The following is a 20,135-nucleotide window of genomic DNA, read 5'->3' as shown; positions in this document are numbered from 1 at the left end:
CTTTAATATGTCACATTCTCAAGAAATGATAACTGGGGCAAATCAAATTTCACATATAACTTGATTAATTGCAAACTTGGTAAGGGTATGAATAATTTAATTATCAAATCTACATGTATGCTCTGAGGCTGGAATTTATTGACATTGTCCAGTGTTCAACAGAAATAATGACGTACAGTTCCTATTGAAATTGTACCGTATTTTACCAAGATCAAATTGCACTGAAGCCACTGAATAGGCCAGATAAAGCGGTGCTTTTTCCTGATCTGACTGCAGTTGTGCTTGATCGGTCGAACATACACATCTATTTCACACTCACATGATTCCTCTAATAAAGCTAGATGAAATCTCTCAGATCCAAGGTCGACATCCAATCATCCTGTCTTATGAAAAATAAATCACAAATATTTGCTGTCTGTCTATAAATGAAACCCTCATTTTGCATGAGGTGTGAGTGTGTGGGTGTGTGTGGGTATGGAGGGGAGGGGGGGGGGTTATCTTGGCATCCACATTATGGCACATACACTGTTTACCCTTTCCAAATTGATTAGATTTCCTTCGTCTTCATTTCACACTGGGTGTGGGGGTGGGGGGGGGGGGTGGGCATGGGGCATGGAGATATCATACATGTACCTGCCAACCCTTTCAAATAATCCAGAATATTCTGATTTTCTGGATTTTTAGGACCGAAAAATTCGGAATATTCAGATTTTTCAACAATTTTAAATTCAAACTTGCTTCATCATGTGCCGTGATTTGAGAGTTCACGTTTTGCGTGCGTTGAATGGCTGCATGATCAAGCAGCGCATTTGTATTGGCTTTTTGGTTCAGATTTACCGCGTAGTGCCAGTTAAACTGCCGCTGCATGCGCGAACACCTCTTAATGGTACAGATTTTTTATTTTTTGCAGGCATACTGTGCTAGAGATTCCTAATTCTTTTTTTTCAAATGTTGGCAGGTATGAGATATACCAGCTTTGCAGCCTGTCTAATGTAATTCTAAGGGCCCTTGTTTTGCATAAGTTGTGGGGTGGAGTGGGGTTACATGTTTCTTGGCAGGGCTTCTCACATACTAGAAATAAACAGTCCTTCAATATTAATATCCAGATACTTTTGTTCTTCTTTTATTTACAGAGGTTTTTGGGCAGGGAGACAATGGTTACAACACATTCCGGATCCCAGCCCTGGTCCATCATCGCGGGGTGTTCCTTGCCTTCTGTGAGGCTCGGAGGACATCCTTCAGGGACTGGGGAGCTAGCATGGACCTGGTCCTACGCAGAGGTAGACTATGTGACATCAAGGAAGGAGATAAAGAGATAGAATGGGGCGATATACAAGTCGTCGCTTCTTTGCCTGGAAAAAGGTGAGTAGGATACTATTAATTTATGAACTATTTGTATTTTGGGTGAAAGTGATTTGTAATTATGTTCATGTTCATGTATTATTTTCATTTGCAAAGTTTTAATGTTAATTGATTTTATGTAATTTGTAATGCAAATTCTGTTTCCTTTACTTGTCAACTATTTTCCTCCGAAACCGCTTAGAGGCAATTCGAGGTATAGAAAGAACTTATTATTAATATTAGTATTAGTAGTACTTTAAAGATATGATTGATTTAGGATTCTATTACATCCATGTAGCATCGTTCTTCAATCACAGTTAAAGCCTATCTGCACTAGTTTGGCCAGGAGGGATTAGACCTCCCTGCATTGTCAGTGACAGGTGGTTATCTCATCAAATCAGCTCTCAATTAACATAAGAAAAAGGGAACCATAGGGGACCAACGGTCATCGATTAGGCATTGTTTGTTATATAGAGGGTGCAAGTGGCTTTACGTAGTGCAGTGGGGCTTTAATACGTTGGGGGCATTAAGCTTCATCTCATAATATTTCAATGATTATTCAAATCATTAAAAAAAATACTACCTAAATTTCATCTAGTTAAAATGTAATAACTAGGACTAAAGGAATCTTCTGTTTCTGAAAGTCATTTTGAGTTGATTGCATGAGTAATGAATCATACATCACGTAAGTGCAATTTATCCTGGAGTTGTATTTAAAGGTAAAGACTAGTATTGGAAATGCCCCAATTTCAAAAAATGAAATGGAAGCTCTCATTACCAATTATGTGAAAGCATATGTTTTGACTAATACATGATGATAAAAAATTTGCCGGGAAACCGCCTACTAATTCATATATTTGGTAAATTTGTTTCTCTCATGGTCTGTGAGAGATATAGGGTAGTCCCATATACATCTTTCTGTGTATAGTGCTTGTAACTTTACTAAGAATGGGCCAAATTTCTTATCATTTTGATGATTCCAGAACCTTGCAGATGCTAGATGCTAGATGATCAACCTTTTTGATCGATTCCACAACGTTTCTTTCACAATGCAATCGCATGACCATAACTGGTCTTTACCTTTAAACCTGGAGTTGTATTTACATACCTGTACACATTTACAACTGTCATCTTTCTGTCACCAAAAGTATCTTTCAAGAAATGTTAGGACTTTAATTTGATGTTGCAAATGTATGTAGGACAACATGAAATAGATCGAGTCACTGTACTGTCATAGCACATGCTTGCATCATCCAATTTCATTTAATCATATAAGAATAAATCACCCTTTAACCTTGCTGCGTGTGATGGGATAAGGGCTACATTATTAGCGTGGTATTTGTCTGACCCTGTGTTCCGTCTCCATGTACCAGAATTTATCGCAGCCATATGAGAATCGTAAAGCTATTTGGTATTTACTTTCTCTATTATAATCTGAATGTTATATTGTATAAAAATCCTACAAGTGGGTGTGGCTTATCCAGAGCTGCGAACCATTACATTTTTCCCGGAATTATTCTGTTTTTTCTCCAAATTATGGTAGTACATTTTTTTTCTTTACATACAGCATTTCAAAAAAATGCCCTAAAATGTTGATTTGATTTTGATCACTATTTCAATAGAAAACTTAGTCAGGAAGGTTAAAACATACTTGAAGAGAAAATATTCTCAAAAAGAATGAAACGCTGATAATACCAAAATACCCCCCCCCCCCTCCAAAAAAAAAACACCTACTTTTTAATAAACAGGTCGGTCCTAATATGGAAATAACAGCATGAAGAATGGACATTTCTGCATTGGAAGTGTGTCGGGTATGGTTGTAAGTTTCGTTTAAATGAATTCCTCACTTTTGCTTGAAATTCCTTTTTTTTTGCCATCATGGTTCCTTTTTTTGGTCGCACAAGTTTGGCAGCTCTGCTTATCATGAGGGTGCACCCATAATTGGTCCGTTGATCTCTTTAAAAAGAATATGTTTTGCCCTGGGTCGAGAGTACAAGAAGTCATTGAGAAATGTAAAGCTTAAAAGTAATTACGTTTTCTTAGTCTGAACGTCGAATAGCGAAACACATGCTTAAGTATTGTTTCGATGGAAAACGTGATAAAGAATCATGGTCCTTTTCTATTAAATGGGAAGGTTGTATCGTATGAACACTCTATGACAAGGATTGGCTTATCGTGAGTGTGCACTTCTGATTAGTCGCCTGTCATGTCACTTTTAAAATTATTTTGTTTCCTAATATTATGTAGTTAATATGTAGTCTGTACGCTCCTTCTGCTACACAATGATTTCTCTATGTACATGTAAGAGTTTCGTATAATTTTCCCATAGCCTGCTTGCATCAGCCAATTTCATTTAATCATGGAAGAATGGATTAGCCCTTTAACGTTGCTTCGTGTGACGGTATGAGGGTTAGATTATTAGCGTGGTATTTGTCTAGCATCCCTCCATACTGGATGAAGCAAGGCAATCTATCACTAAGCCCCCGGGCAGGTGGGCGGGGACGATCGGGGGATGGCAAGGTGGGAAGGTGGTGGGATGTGGCTCACAGTTTGGCCAGGTGGTTGGCTTATATTCCACCACACATTAGAACCACAGTGGATTTGAGAGAGAGAGAGAGAGAGAGCGAGTAAAAGGAGAGAGAGAGAGAGAGAGAGAGAGAGAGAGAGAGAGAGAGAAAAGGAGAGAGAGAGAGAGTGTGAGTGAGAGATGAGAGGGAGAGGAAGGGAGAGAAAGAGAGAGAGAGAGAGAGAGAGAGGAGGGGGGGGGGGGGGCGAGAAAGGGAGAGGGAGAGAAAGATTGGGGATAGGGTATGATTCTTTTATTTTGTACATGTACATTTCTAAAGCTTTGTAGAGATTCAAAGATGTAAATCTCACCATTTGTTTGTGATGAAGTAAAGTGTATAATACACTTAATTTCTACAACTGTATATCTCATAACACAGAGCTATGTTAGTGTATAGTTTGCTGTGTGCAGTAGCCTGTCCCTAAAGCATGTTAGGAATTAAACTGCTTCATATCTAATTGAGATAAGAGCCATCCTTTCCAGGGGAAACTCTTCCACACTGATATAGAAAGAATGAAAAAAGCTCAAAAATTATCGTTCACCTTAACTCAGACCTCTACCTTCTTCGTTAACCCAAGAGGCAGTTGAGGAGGTAATGCAGGGGATGGGGGAGGGAGAGACGATGGGCTGCAGGCATGTAATTTAGCTAGATACATGTATTTGCACTACAACCGTCCTTCACCTAATATTGCATGAAAAGTGTTTTCATCAATTATTGGGCCATGGGATGCCGAAGTATTGGTGCATATTTGATGTGCATTTTAAGGATTTGGGGTGCAACTTTAGATACATACTGTACATGGATTCCATGACACCTAGTACCAGTTGAAAATAGTTTATCAGTCGTCAAGCCTGGGTGCTTGCTTGGGGGTGGGGTGAGGGAAGAATGCATTATAGCCTCATATTTACCCCCTTCCTCCTCCATAAGGCTGGATAAAATGGGTCGACCAATCATCTAGCCTGGTGGCTCATGAGGGTGGGGGAATACTTTGTTTGCGTGTCTATCATGCATCTCTCTCCTCCCCATTTGATACAGGATAAAATAGTTAATCAAGTATCAAGTCTGTTGGAAGTTTGGATGGGGGGGGGGGGGGGGGTGGGGTAGATGTGTGGGGGAAGGGTAGGTCTACACTATGAGCCAGCTATCCACCACGCATCTCCCCCCCCCCTCCCTCACTCCAATACTGGTTAAAAAGGGTTGCTCAGTTGTCACCCCGGGGCATGTTGAATTGGGGTTGGGCAAGGAAATGCCTACATTTTTGCCTTTTGGGGGGTCTTGCATCCCTCCTCCAACCCTCCTCCAACTTACACTTGATCCATCAGCAAGGCTAGGGGCCTGTGGAATGGGCGATGGATATGGAAAGCATGCCTGCACTATTACAGTATCCAACAAAATTGTCATTGGTAACACTGACGTATTTGCTCTGTACGGAAATTCATAAGGGGGGGGGGGAGAGCTAATTTGTGGAAGGACACAAGGTTGTTTCCATGATGAGAACGAAAGCTCTTTATCTCAGTTGATGGAAAGGAAGAGGATGAGCTTCGGACAGCTTAACAGAACCGTGTCAAACCAGATAGTGCAGGGAGTGTAACTAGAACTACAAAACATGAAGGGAGGGAGAGAGAGAGAGAGAGAGAGAGAGAGGGGGAAGGGGGGGGGGGGGGAGGGTGAGAGCTGGAGAGGAAGGGAGCGAGTGGGAGAGAGAGAAAGGGGGGGGGGGGGATAGGAGATAAGAATGATATTGAAAGGAAATGCTTAAAAGATACATTTATTTTGAGAAGGAAGAGACAAGTGGGATGGATGGTGAGAGGGGTAGAAAGAGAGAGAGAGAGAGAGAGAGAGAGAGAGAGAGAGAGAGAGAGAGAGAGAGAGAGAGAGAGAGTGGAAGATGACAATCAGATAGTGAACATTAGAATTTAGAAATAAAGAAAATTAAAAAGATAGACATACATTAAATGAAAAGGAAGAGATGAATATAGATGGATTCTATTAGGGAGAGAGAGAGGGAGAAAGAGAGAGAGAGAGACAGAGAGAGAGAGAGAGATAGAGAGAGGGAGAATGGGAGAAAGAGATAAAAATAGAGCAGTGAAAAGAAGAAAGGAAAAGATTGTACACGTACATTTGGATATATTATGACTACAGTAAATATGCTGACAGGGAGACAGAGAGAGAGAGAGAGAGAGAGAGAGAGAGAGAGAGAGAGGGAATAATAATACTCCTCCTGCATTTATACATGTATAGAATGGTGCTAAATCAATTTCTGTGGCGTGCCCATTGGGCATGTTGAAGCTTATTGAAGTATAAGGTGTGAGACACAGTGTGCATGTGACCGCTGTTCGACTTCTGTGCTGCAGGTGTGGATCAAGGTCCATTCACACCACAAAATTTCTCTCACCTAGAATCTTTCCTGGAAGAGAGTCCCTCCAGACTTGTTCAAATCAATTGCCCTTGAGTTGATTAAAAAAAAAATAGTTGCAATTATATAATCTATGTGTATGTATACAGGTCTTTGAATTTTTTTAGCTTTAAAGGCATCGTTTAACAATGTTAAATCTGAGATGCATGGCCCTACATGTACGTGTGTTATCAGTGTCTGTGATATGGTATAATATTGAAGCCCTAAAAAAACTGCACTTCAAAATGATCATGAAGTGCCTCAAAAAAGTAAAAATCTTTGAGTGACCGGTTTATCCATACTCTTTTTCCCCAATAGAATATAGTGTTATAAAAGCCGTTTGGAAAACAAAAAATGAAATTTTGATTTTCAATCATAAATAATCAGACAGACGATCTGCTTGTAAAAGTCATGGGATTCCCGACTTACCTCAAGGTTTATAATTATGATTGCAGCATAAGCTATTAAACCTGAGGCGATGTTACAGAGTCACTTTAAAGTAGTGGTGTAGGCAGATTCCTGTGAAATTATCCCAAAACCATCTACTCTATTAATAACAAAGCCATTAAGGTTGAACATTTCACATCTGGTAAAACTGCTTGGTGTCCCAGTGCCTTCAAAACCTCTTGAAAATTTAAGTTCAAGAAGATAGTTTTCGTGAAGTCAATTTTCATGAAGTTAGCTGGGGTGGTAACACAGCTAGCTGTATTGTGAACATGATTGTGACCAGCTTTCAGCAGGACTTAAAGGGCACTTGAATTCACACTTGATCTCAAGCACCAGACCAAACCATAACATCACTGTCTTTCTGATATTGGAGAAATGAGGGTGTCAGTTTGGGAAGGGGGTGAATTGAGTCATGTCTGGGAGGGGGAGAATAGGGGGTGTCAGTTTGGGAGGGGATTGATGGAGTCATGTCTGGGAGGGGGAGAATAGGGGGTGTCAGTTTGGGAAGGGGGTTGATGGAGTCATGACTGGGAGGGGGAGAATAGGGGGTGTCGGTTTGGAAAAGGGGGTTGATGGAGTCATGTCTGGGAGGGGGAGAATAGGGGGTGTCAGTTTGGGAAGGGGGTTGATGGAGTCATGACTGGGAGGGGGAGAATAGGGGGTGTCAGTTTGGGAAGGGGGTGGATTGAGTCATGTCTGGGAGGGGGGAATAGGGGGTGTCAGTTTTGAGAATTAGATGGGGGAGGGGGGGGGGGGTTATCTTTTTCAAAAAGCAAATCAAATCAAAGAAAATTCAAGAGATATAAAATACACAATCTAAGATCAGTGGAAAGAGTTAAGGGCGTGTGTGTTTTTTTGAGAGAGAAAGTGGGGTTTGTTTGTGTGTGTGTGGGGGGGGGGGAGTAAAAGAATAGGGTGTGGTTTGTTGATAGGGAATAGAAGATGGTGTTCATGGAGGAAGGGGGAGTAGAGGGTGTGGTTTATAAGAGGAGAGTATCAAAAGGGTGTGGGTTGTGAGGGGAGTAGAGGGTGTGGTTTGTGGAGGGGAGTAGAGGGTGTGGGTTGTGAGGGGAGTAGAGGGTGTAGTTTTTGAGTAAAAGTAGAGGGTGTAGTTGGAGGAGAAATAGAGGGTGTGGTTTGTGGAGGGGAGTAGAGGGTGTGGTTTGATAGGGGAGTAGAGGGTGTGGTTTTTGAGTGAAAGTAGAGGGTGTAGTTGGAGGAGAAATAGAGGGTGTGGTTTGTGGAGGGGAGTAGAGGGTGTGGTTTGTGGAGGGGAGTAGAGGGTGTGGTTTGATAGGGGAGTAGAGGGTGTGGTTTTGAGTAAAAGTAGAGGGTGTAGTTGGAGGAGCAATAGAGGGTGTGGTTTGTGGAGGGGAGTAGAGGGTGTGGTTTGATAGGGGAGTAGAGGGTGTGGTTTTGAGTAAAAGTAGAGGGTGTAGTTGGAGGAGCAATAGAGGGTGTGGTTTGTGGAGGGGAGTAGAGGATGTGGTTTGATAGGGGAGTAGAGGGTGTGGTTTGTGAGGGGATTAGAAGGTGTGGTTTGTGAGGGGATTAGAAGGTGTGGTTTGTGAGGGGAGTAGAGGATGTTTTTTTTCAGGAGAGATGAGGGTGTGGTCCGTTAGAGGGGACTGTAAAGCAAGTATTTTATTTTTAGTAGAATTAAAGAGAAAGGTGTTTCTTTGGGGGAGGTTAAAGGGAGTGTTTTTATTCATTGGGAGGATAGAGGTTGTGCTCATGTTTGGCCTGACCTCTCTGTCCCATGTCCCTATCTTTTCCAAGCATGACAGTGTCTTTTCATCATGTGATCATCCAAACATACATGATACAGTATACATATATGTCTGAGAAGAACATGAAAATATAGATCATATTAATATGAGAGAGAATCTTGTTATTTGATTAAAGTGGTTACATGAAGGTGTACATGTATGTGCCATGAAGCCCAGCTCCTGTAATGTAGTTTGGCTGTCTGGGGTCCGCTTGGTTAAGCATATACATGTAAACCCTCATGAGAGTCTGGCCACTCAACATAGGATTATACATGGATGGTTAGGTAGTCTCAGGTTCATTATTTCAAGTTCACTGCGGATTGAGAAGGTGAGAGATCTATGAGGAGAGGTAGGGGGAGGTGGTGTGACAGAGAAATGGAGAGATAGAGAGAGAGAGAGAGAGAGAGAGAGAAGGGGGGGGGGGGAGAGGAGAAAACAAACAAAATGAAGAATGAAAAATATGGAAGAGTGTAGGAGAGAAGGGGAGATAGAGAAATAGGGAGAGTGGGGGGGGGGGGGGAAAGAAAACATAATAAAGTAAGAAATAAAAGAGATGGAAGAGAGATGGTGTGACAGAGAAACAAGGAGAAAGAGAGTGAGAGAGGGAGAGAAAGAAAGAGAGAAAGAGAAATAGAAGGAGAAGACGTACAAGAGTTAGAATGGACAAGATAGAGCAGGTGATGAGGAAGAAAATGGATTAGAGAAAGCTGAGAAATTTTATTAACAAGATTCATTGGAGAGAGAATTGATGCTTTAGAAAAATAATTACCGGTAACAGCTGGAAATTGCTTCCTGAAAGTGTCATAAGTACATGTTTAGGGACATCCTATCGAAACCTTTTTTTCTTCTTCAAATTAACTTACATTGAATATACATTCCAATTGGATGTTGGTGAACTCGTACTTTATACGACAGTTTCATGAAACCATTATCTGGAGAGAGATACTTGAAAGTTAGGTAAGAGCAGAGAGACAGAGAGAGAGAGTGAGAGACAGAGAGAGAGAGAGTGACAGAGAGAGAGTGAGAGAGAGAGAGAGAGAAAAAGAGAGTGTGTGTGTGTGTGTGTGTGTGAGAGAGAAAGAGAGAGAGAGAGAGAGCGAGAAAGAGGGGGTGGGGGGGGGGGGAGATGAAAAGCAGTCTGAGCTGAAATAAAGATGCTAGGCCACCCAATCTTCAGAGAATTTTGAAGAATTCCTAGCAAGAAATCTAATGCAGCCTGCAGACATACAGTAGAAGAAGAGAGATCTGAGAGCAAATTATTCAGTTCTCTTCCCATAAAAATTGTGATATTCTGAATCTCATGAAAGATTCTTAGCTCACTGAATATGATTGAATTTACGACACAGGTACAGGCTAGATTGAATCGGTATTGTTGTTATGTTAGTTGCACTGTATTTATGCAGTTGCCAGTCATTTCTTATTTTTTTACTAGCCAAAAAAGGTGTTTTTAGGGGAAAAATGACAAAGAAGTATTTATGATAACAGATTATATAGCATGCATATTTACTTTATTTAGAAGATATTGTACAGTTGGCAATTCATGTAATGAATCAGTCTCCTTGTAATACAATTTACAAATGATTGAAAATTATTATTGTTACTATCCTATAAACTGCAGGGTCTATTCAATTGAATTTTTATTGTTAATTTTCAACAGAAATTTGCATCACTCACATTTTACATGTAATCATTTAAATATTATAAACACCATTTTTGTGTTATTATTATAGTTATTGATTGATATGGAAGTATACAAATATGGGCCATCTCTTTATACTGATATGGCTCTTCGTTTTCAGAAGAGTGCTTTGGGTATGCCATAGCATGCTCAGACTGTAGCAAATTTATACAAAAACTTGTATAAAGACACATTGTATACAATGAATCATCGTACAGGGCAAGGGGCATACAGACTAAAGAACAATTTGGTACAAAGAAACAAGTAAAGAGACTAGTTTTTAATAGTTCAGTTCACATGACGGCTGTTCGCACTTGTGATAAGCGAGGGTATAAGCGCCACCTAGTTTTTTTATTTTTTTAATGATACAACAGTCAGACTAGAGCGGGCCCCCGATTTTTTATCTCTTATACAATGTTTCATTAAACGTTTCATTATTTGACATTTAGACCAGAACAAATCTTATCGCTTATAGTATAGCTATCCCATTTTCGTTTATATACCGGTAGCCAAACGATGAATTTGATAGTTTGAATGCGGGGTTAAAGTCCTTCAGTCCAGTGGTTGATTGGTTATATAGGGTGTGAAATGCATTGGTGTGAACTAGAATTGAGCATGTCTCTCCCATCAGCCTCTGCCTTCATCACTAGGGTCATTCACACTGTCAGCTAAAACCCTTAGTTTTTGCCCGTAGTTGTTGGGAAACCACCCGTAAACAAAACACGAAACCCATGTCTGGAGTGTAAAACAAAAAAAACTCCAGCCAAACCTGAACTGGTTTGTGCAGTGTAAATGTTCACTCTCAAAACCCTGGTGATCGAATCATTCCTGTATCGTATTTTTTTTTTTTAGTCCCCCCGCATGCAGAGCAGCTACAAGCCATGCACACGCTTAACTCACCAAGAATTAACAAATACAACCTGCTTCAGTGACCACCTGTCTACAAGGACCACATCTTTTTTGTTTCCATTGAAAAACAAATTATGAATTGAAACATGTACTACAAAGTAACCTGTCTACAAAGATCACCTGCCTACAAAGCCCACTTTTTGTGTTTCCCTTGGGCGGTCGCTGTAGACAGGTTTGACTGTGTAGCAGCATTTTTTTTTTGTACAGCATTTTCCTTTAGTGAAAGGCAGTTAAAAAAAACTATGGTTTGATATATTTTTTTGACAGTGTAAATGGGCCTAATTTCAACCTCTACTTCTTACAGCACTACAGGGAGAAATTGTGGTAATGTTCCTGACATGATCTAGTACATGTCACTCTACAGCCGTACGTTCTATTTATTATGTATCAAAATGGCATCACAACAGAGAGGCATTCAGGTGAATGATATGATTTAGAATAATGTCAAGCCATCTGTAGAGTATACAATAACATAATTCATACATTATTGATTTATTTATCTACATGTACAATCTAGCATCACTTCACAATTAAATGACATGACGTAGTTTTTATAAGTAGGAGCATTTCAAGGAGAAAATGTTTATTACAATTGCTTATGCATGGTGGATATATGTGCTATATAAATATCTGATATTATTATTATTATTATTATGGCTTGGAGTACAGGCTAACCGATCCCATGACATCGGTGCTCAGATGAGAAAATATGAGAAGTGAGAGTTATTGATCTGTGATATATGAGATAAGAGGGAAGGGTGCATAGGCCTGTCCTCATCAGCTCGAGATTGCCAAATATCTGGCAATTTGAACTATCCAGATCGCAGATTATCCAGTTATTCTGCGTTTTCATCAGACCGAAATTGCATTAGTGGGATATTTTAATAGTTGAGATAACCATCCCAAGATATCTTGGGATAGTTTGCAAAATATCCTGTTCTTTGTCCGGTGCATCCTCACCAGCCCGAAGACTCGCACTATGCGCGAACGCTGAGCAAAACTTCTCGAGCTTGAGTTTCAAGTTTCGAGGTCAAGTCTCGAGCTGATGAAGACGTGATTTATAATTTCAGAATTATTTCCCAAATCAGAAATGGCACGCTATTTGGCAATCTCGAGCTGATGAAGACGCGATTTGCAACTTCTGGATTATTTCCCAAATCAGAAATCGCGGGCTATTTGGCAATCTCGAGCTGATGAAGATGCGATTTGTAACTTGGGGATTATTTCCCAAACCAGAAATAGCGGGCTATTTGGCAATCTGGAGCTGATGAAGACAAGCCTATCGAGACAGTTATTTGATCTGACAAAGCTCCTTCTCAGGAAGATATATCATAAAGCATTAGGGACATCAGGAATATGCATCTGAATACAATGAAAAGAAGTTTGAGCGGAATTTCAGCCACTGGATCTGAAGAAGTGTATTTATGAGTTCCTTTTTATCCTTTATTACAATGAGACGGTTCTGCATTTTTTACTTATCATCCCTCTCACCTCACCTAAAACATACTCAAAACAGCAAAATATCAACGAAAATCCACTATTAAAGATTTAGCCAAGAGTGTGGTGGTATATATTGAATCTCCCATTTACCCACTCCTTGATTACTGTATATTACACATGTGCATACATTTACATAATCATGACTGTGTATGTAATTAACAACAGTTAAAGGAAACCAAAACCTTCACACTAAGTTACTTTTATTGTAAAGTTTAAAAGATTTGAATAAAATCAGTGCAAATCGGGCAAGGAATAAGGAAGTAAGAGCTTTTTGAAATGACTAGTCACTAGAGGGCGGTTTTCAATTTGATGACATCATCTGTGAACAACTCTCCATGCCTTTTGTACATGAAATTTCACAATTTTTTTTGTTTTCTTCGTATTTATTTGTGTTCTTGATCCGACTTCATAACATGTGAAGTAGAATATCATTTTGCATTCTATATCTTGCTTTCAGGGGAGTACATTATCTCAATCACAAGAAAGAAGGAAAAACATGGAATTTGATGTACAAAAGGCATGGAGAGTTGTCCACAGATGATGTCATCAAATTGAATACCGCCCTCTAGTGACTAGTCATTTCAAAAAGCTCTTACTTCCTTATTCCTTGCCCGATTTTGTTCAATTTTTCACTGATATTTTTCAAATATCTTAAACTTTACAATAAAAGTAACTTAGTATGAAGGTTTTGGTTTCCTTTAAAGGGACTTTGTAACATTGTTCAGATGAGAGATAGTGGTGCTAAGGTAGTGACGTCAATGCTAGATGTACAATTAAAGATAATCTGAAAGTTTTAGTGAACACGGCTCATTATTCATGGTAAAAATTGGGAAAAAACTGATCTGATCGATGCCTTAATTCTCCCAACTATATTATTCTACTTCTATTCTGCTACTTGTCAAAGCCTGTTCAGCATCAAGACAAGGACAATTTAATTACACTTTAGGTGAATGTAAATCGTCACAAAGCAATAAAATGGCTCTACATTCCATTCCAGATAGTTAAGTGTTGACAGGTTTTTATAGCCTTTTTATGTATTTTTCTCATGGAAAAACGGTTGGGAAAATTCAAAAATGGTTGGGAGAATTTACTGTTGATCACTGTTAGAGGGTGCCGCACATCGACGCCTTCAAAGAAAACCATAGATATCTTTGTGGTTTAAGAATTTTTTCAGGATTTTTTGCATGTCAGAGGGTTAGTATAGTAGAAGGAATATAGTAAGTAAGACCCCGCTCTCACTCACTTTGAAAGTGGTCTTAGTTAGACCACTCCAGACCGCTCCAGAGGAACGGGTCTTGAGGAACGGTTTGCGAGCGTTCACACTCCGAGTAGTTTTTATGGCTCAAACCGCTCCACGAGTCAAAGTGGTCTTGTTGCTATGGCAGCCCAGGTAGGCGGGTCAATTTTTTCGCGCGCGGAATACAAACCGTATGTACCGTACTACATGTTTCGCACGCTTCCGTTCACATTGCTCGTTAGAGCGCTCTGGAGCGCTCTTAATAAGACCCGCTCCTCAAGACCACCTCGGAAGGTGGACTTCTGGAGCGGTCCAGAAGTCCGCTTCCTGGACCACTTCGAGCGTTCTCACTCACCTAAGAACCGCTCCTGAGGAGCGGGTCTTAGTTAGAGCGCTCCAGAGCGCTCCAACGAAGTGAGTGAGAACGGGGTCTAACATTTTATACAAAAATTAAGCAATTTTTTTCATCAACCTTCCACAGCACCCTTATTATAATAAAACATATAGATGAGGGTTGGGAAGTGAGAGGTCGGGGCAATTTTTTATTTGTTATTTTTTTTTTGGGGGGGGGGGTCAACTTGCCCCTAAAACACAAATGAAAAGCACAAGTTGTTTAAATACTTCCTGTAAATTTAAATGGGTTTTACATTGTATTCTATCAAAATCTCTGTAGAAAATGTAGCCTATATAGTCACGTTTTAATACTGTGTGAAGTCACCCTATGTACCTTTGTCACAGTCTTATCCAGTATTTGATGTGATAAACCAGGTTTTCTTTTTAGTGTTGAAATGTTACTTATAGGCCTAATGTATTTATAGGGTAATCCAACGTTTATAAAAATTGCATTTGTTTGAAAGCAGGAAAATAAGAGAAACAGAATGGTCAAAGATAAATCAGACCAATTATACGAAAGTAGCGAATGTTTGACATATGAGATCACAAAAGCCATGCGAATCTCAAATTATTTGGCAATTTAGTCACTGGAATGTTTAGCTCTAAACCACCTTCTCCCTTATCGGGGCACTACTCAAAATATAAAGTGGATAGAATATATTATTAGAAAAAGACGCTCTCGAGTCATATATTTTGAAAATTTACATTTTAGTCATTTTGTGTAATGGAACAAATGGGAAAGTTATTCACCAGTCTGCTTCTCTGATTTTCTGCTTTCTTTTGAGTAGTTTACCACTGTAGGTTGGTTATCCTTTTAAAGGATGTCTGTACTAGTTTGGCCAGGAGGCATTAGACCACACAGGGTGGTCACTGACAGGTGGCTATTTCATCAACTCAGGTCTCAATTAACGTAAGAAAAAGAGGATCATGGGGGACCGATTGTCACCGATTAGGCATTGTTTTCTATATAGAGGGAGCCAGTAGTTACAAGTAGTACAGTGGGGCTTTAAATGTTTGATAGACTGTCCTGTGGTATCAAAATGGAAGACCGCTAAAGTTATTGCCATTCTGAAGCCCAAGAAGCCTGCAGACGAACCCAAGAGCTACCGTCCAATCAGTCTGCTATCGCACATCTACAAGCTACTTGAAAGGCTGCTACTTGCCAGAATCGTTGACACTGTCGAAGAGAAGCTACCTACTACACAGGCAGGTTTCAGGAAAGGTAAATCAACCACCGACCAAGTAGTCAGGCTTGTAAACGACATAGAGACGGCCTTCCAGAAGAAGCAGAAGTTTGGTGCAGTTCTTGTCGACCTTACTGCGGCATTTGACACAGTATGGCACCGTGGCTTATACCTCAAGACCCTGCAGACCATTCCAGATGTAAGAATCGTGAAATTCATCATGCTGCTTGTACAAGACCGGTCATTTGTCCTCGAAACATCAAACGGCGAATGCAGTAGGAAGAGGAAACTCCGCAATGGTGTGCCGCAAGGCTCTGTCCTCGCTCCGATACTTTTCAACATCTATGTCTCTGATATGCCCAAAGGGGAATGCATGCAGTATTCCTACGCAGACGACACCGCACTGGGGTTCAACAACCACTCCTTCGAAGCAATCGAAACATCACTGGAGAAGGACCTGAAAATGCTAGCCGAGTTCTTCAACAGATGGCATCTCAAGATAAGCATTCCAAAGACTGTATCCTCCGTCTTCCACCTGGCTAACCGATGCGCCAACCGAGAGCTGAATATCTCACTAGATGGGTCTAGGCTGAACTTCGTCTCAACACCAAAGTACCTAGGTGTCACTCTTGACCGAAGCCTCACCTTCCACGAGCATGCCAAAGCCACAGCCCAAAAGACCCAAGCCAGAGTGTCTCTCCTAAAGAAGCTTGCAGGGACCGGATGGGGAGCTAACTTCACCACCCTTCGCACCTCCACTCTAGCTCTTGCCTTCTCCACTGCCGAGTATGCTGCACCTGCATGGAGCCACAGCACCCATGTACACAAGGTTGATGTTGTCCTCAATGACGCTATGAGACTAATCAGCGGAACACTCACTGCAACACCAGTCAGCAACCTGCCAATATTATCTGGCATACCACCAGCTCAGCTCAGACGAGATGCGCAGTATGCTAAGCTTGCCCAAAAGCATGACAGAGATAAATGCCTGTTCCTGCCCCCTCTGCCTTTGAAGGACAGCGTCTCCCTAGAAGACACTTTGCAACACAGGCTGCTGAGCTGCGGCCTGAGAACCCCCCCTCCACCTTAGCCACTTGGATAACAAAACGCTGGTCAGACCAGTGGAATTCGTCCACTACCAACCTGAAGGAGTTCATCCCAAAGACCTGTGCAAAACCAAGTGGCAGCGACCTCCCAAGAAAAGCCTGGGTCAACCTAAACCGTGTCAGAACTGGAGTTGGCCGCACACAATATTTCCTACATAAAATTGGAGCTGAGTCATCACCAAACTGCGCCTGTGGAGAGATCCAAACTAAGGATCATGTCATTGATGATTGTCCGATCTACAAATCCCCCCACGGCGCTTCCGGACTTCGTGAGCTCGATGATGACACGATCTGTTGGCTCAATAAGGATCTTCCTATCTAGATGATGTACTCCCTGATATTCTTTGCACGAACGAACGAAAACAGCTCATGTTACTTCCTCCTTTTTGTATTTTTCTTCCCATTCGGCAGAAAGGATATACATGTAGTTGATCCATCATGCTTGTTGGCTCAGGAATGCTTTGATAGATAGCCATTGTAAATAAATAATGTATTTATGCAGGTGATGTAGATCAATTCTAATCACGTGTGACTGCTTTGCTCTCTCAGATATTTCTGGACTGCACAATGTACTTGAACATTTTATTTTTGTTTTTTGCTCTTGCTGTACCATAGCTAGATATAAATAGTATGACATTGAGGAGGCGCGATGGCTCAGTAGTACCACAGTGGTCTTGTAACCGGGAGGTCCTGGGTTCGTAACCAGGTCAATGTGCTGGTTTTCTTTGGTAATTAGGCATTAATCCTAACTATATTGCCCCTTGGCGAAAACTTGTAAGCTGTCATTCCCCTGGTTGCTTTCTTACGAGCATACAATGCTTTCCTAGCAGTTAGGTAAAACAATTCTGAAACAGTTCAAACACATCTCTTAAAATAGAAATGAAAGTCATAAATAATGTACAAATTAGGAGGAGATAGACAATAAACACATGACCTGAATAAGTGCTCTTGATTGGCTGAAATCAAAGTTGCATTTGTGCAGGGCTCTGATCAAGGGCACCTAAGTGTTACATATGAGGTGAATTTTTAAAGTCAATTATAGACTGTGGCAACATTATTTTTGTAATCTGCAAACATTATGCAACATATAGCTAAAAAATCAGACCTTAACAAATTGCCGTTAAGTGGCAATCAGTAGCTAAATATCACATCATCAAAAAATGTCACGTACATAACTCGGTGTCCACTTCATGCTGATATTTCCCTTATGATTTTAATTTTTCTGACAAAGTACATTAGATGTTAAAACATACTGTAAACAAAACTTAAAACCATTGCCATATCAACTTTTTTCAATTTAGTTATTAGAATATGGCCAAACCAAATGTGGACACCGAGTTATGTACAGTACATCTTATTCTCTACATGCTTTCTCTTTGCCTCATTGTCAGATATGGTTTTGCATTAGTCTAATAACGACTTCAATTGAAGGAATGATGTGTTTCCTGAATGAAACATAATTTGCAATGTGTAAATAGTTTGTAAACTACTGAAATGTAAGATTTCTGTACTTACATGTAATCGTACATAACTGTGGACACCAAAAGTAAGTAGTTTTACATTCAAATAATATTTAACTTCTTGTTCCTTAAATTCAATAAATGTTTGTTTAAATGAAAATGCAGAAGGGTGCAATTCATGCTGTATGGAATAAATAAATTTATTTATGATAATTATTTCAAATTTTTGATTGGTAGTAACGTACATAACTCGGTGTCTTTTCATAATGGTGTCTTAGTTATGTACATGACATGAAAAAGTTCAAACTGCAATATTTTGTAATATTCTTCTCACCAAATCAGATGTGTGTATGTCTTATACATTTTTTACTACCTTACCATGAAAAATAACTAAATATAGGTGGTCTTATTGGAAAAACAAAACATGGAATATGTACATAACTGTCACGTACATAACTCGGTGTCCACATTCATTGTTGATTAAATTACACATACAAGTTAAAATGCGGAATCCAATGTTATCAGTGCTCTTCATTCACCTATATACACCATTACATTATCATTTTGAAAGAATACAATTTGTTTTTGTATAGATTCTGTTGCACTGGTATGTACATAACTGCAGGACACCAAACATTTTCCATTTACAGAAATCTAAATATTTTTAAAACGATGACCCAGAATGAAATGATCTGATGGGAAATCAAAGATAAAGTGAAACTAAACATTATAACATTGCAATCTTGTAAATAAATCAATTATTTATGCACCATTCTTCAGTTAGTAAAGTTTGAAATTTGCAGGACACCAAAGTTATGTACATATCACAAAAATTGTATCACATGTAAATGGAATAAGAAAGTAAAATAATAGGAATTAACTCAACAGAAATGTTAATTATTACATAGATTCTACATCAAGATTAAAAAAAAAAAAAGTTTTGCATCCCATTAGTAAAAAATCTGGTAACCAATTAGTGCATGTTTTGAATGTAACATTAAAAGTGCTGAAAATAGGCCTTTTTACATCATAAAATTGCTCTAAAATCTTTAATTTGAACTCAATGAAGCTGAAACCTTGTTTGGAGCTTCCCCCAATGGTACTTTCTAATATAAAAATGCTAATTTGTGTCTGGGTCTCATGGTTTTGGATAATTAAACAATTTCCCAGTGTTCAATCTAAGGGTACCCTTGATCTGAGCCATGCACATTTGATCTGTGTTACAATTGTGTTTAAATAGCAAGTCCACCTGACATTTAGTTGAGAGAAATGAGAGAAAGACAATGGTGAAAGTTTGAGCAAAATCTGATTAAATAAAGGAAGTTATTATTGAACTTGTCCAAACATTCATTTTTTATGACAATTAACGTCATTATACTTGCATATAACAACATGGTTTTCAGACTACGGGCCCTAGTTCTTACGAAAGGTCAAAATTGTTTTCAAAAATTAATGTTACAAAGATAATCATGATGGCTCCCTCTTTAAAGCTACCCAAGGCTCTCATCTTCCTTTGGTCTATGGAGGATGGCTAACACTACTGAAATAAACATAACCTTCTATGTATCGCCTCCTCCAAGATTCATAGCCTCATCATACTGTCCCACCCATAGGGAATCGTGTTGTCACTCCACGCCTTCTACGCAGTACTCTAAGCTGATTACCATGCTGTTGTCATCGCGACATTTTGAGAGAGTTGAGACCCTGTCTGCTCCTTGCGGTGTCTCATGTATAGCGATCTCCTCTTCTCTTTTATGGAGAGTGAAAGCAAACACATTCGTTGTGATTCTTAGAAACATTAATTTCTTCCACCAAATCTGCAAGTCTTTTGAGGCTCGTTCAGATATGATGCCGTGAACCTCGTCAAAATAATCACTGCATGTTTTGTATTTTAAAAAGAGTAAACTTTTGCAACACACGTGTTAGTCCACACCGTCCCTAACTTCAGGTTAACTTCAAAGTCTAAAATAATGACCTAAACTTAAAGTAAACATTCGGTCATGTGAACCATACTATTAGCAAACTGTTATTACTTCATATGGGCCCTTTTTTTTTTTTTTATAAAGAGTTGATGTTAATAGCAACTTATTCCCAATTGATATCAATCATAATTATGCACATAAGACAAAAGGAGTGCAAACTTGTTATT

The 20,135-nt window shown here is 39.7% G+C and overlaps 1 protein-coding gene across 1 annotated transcript in view; it reads left to right on the top strand.

The window, feature by feature from the left end:
- LOC764416 (sialidase-3) overlaps positions 1 to 20,135 on the top strand; it is a 68,792-nt gene that overhangs the window by 26,552 nt on the left and 22,105 nt on the right. The window contains exon 3 of the mRNA XM_030987916.1: positions 1,134 to 1,362. Coding sequence (XP_030843776.1) covers positions 1,134 to 1,362 — 229 coding nt within the window. The remainder of the gene's footprint in view (positions 1 to 1,133; positions 1,363 to 20,135) is intronic.

Source organism: Strongylocentrotus purpuratus, unplaced genomic scaffold (assembly GCF_000002235.5).
Source record: "Strongylocentrotus purpuratus isolate Spur 01 unplaced genomic scaffold, Spur_5.0 spur5_scaffold_17, whole genome shotgun sequence".
NCBI classification, from domain to species: Eukaryota; Metazoa; Echinodermata; class Echinoidea; order Camarodonta; family Strongylocentrotidae; genus Strongylocentrotus; species Strongylocentrotus purpuratus.
The sequence above is the reverse complement of the archived record's forward strand: the minus strand, read 5'-3'. Positions and strand labels throughout refer to the sequence as shown.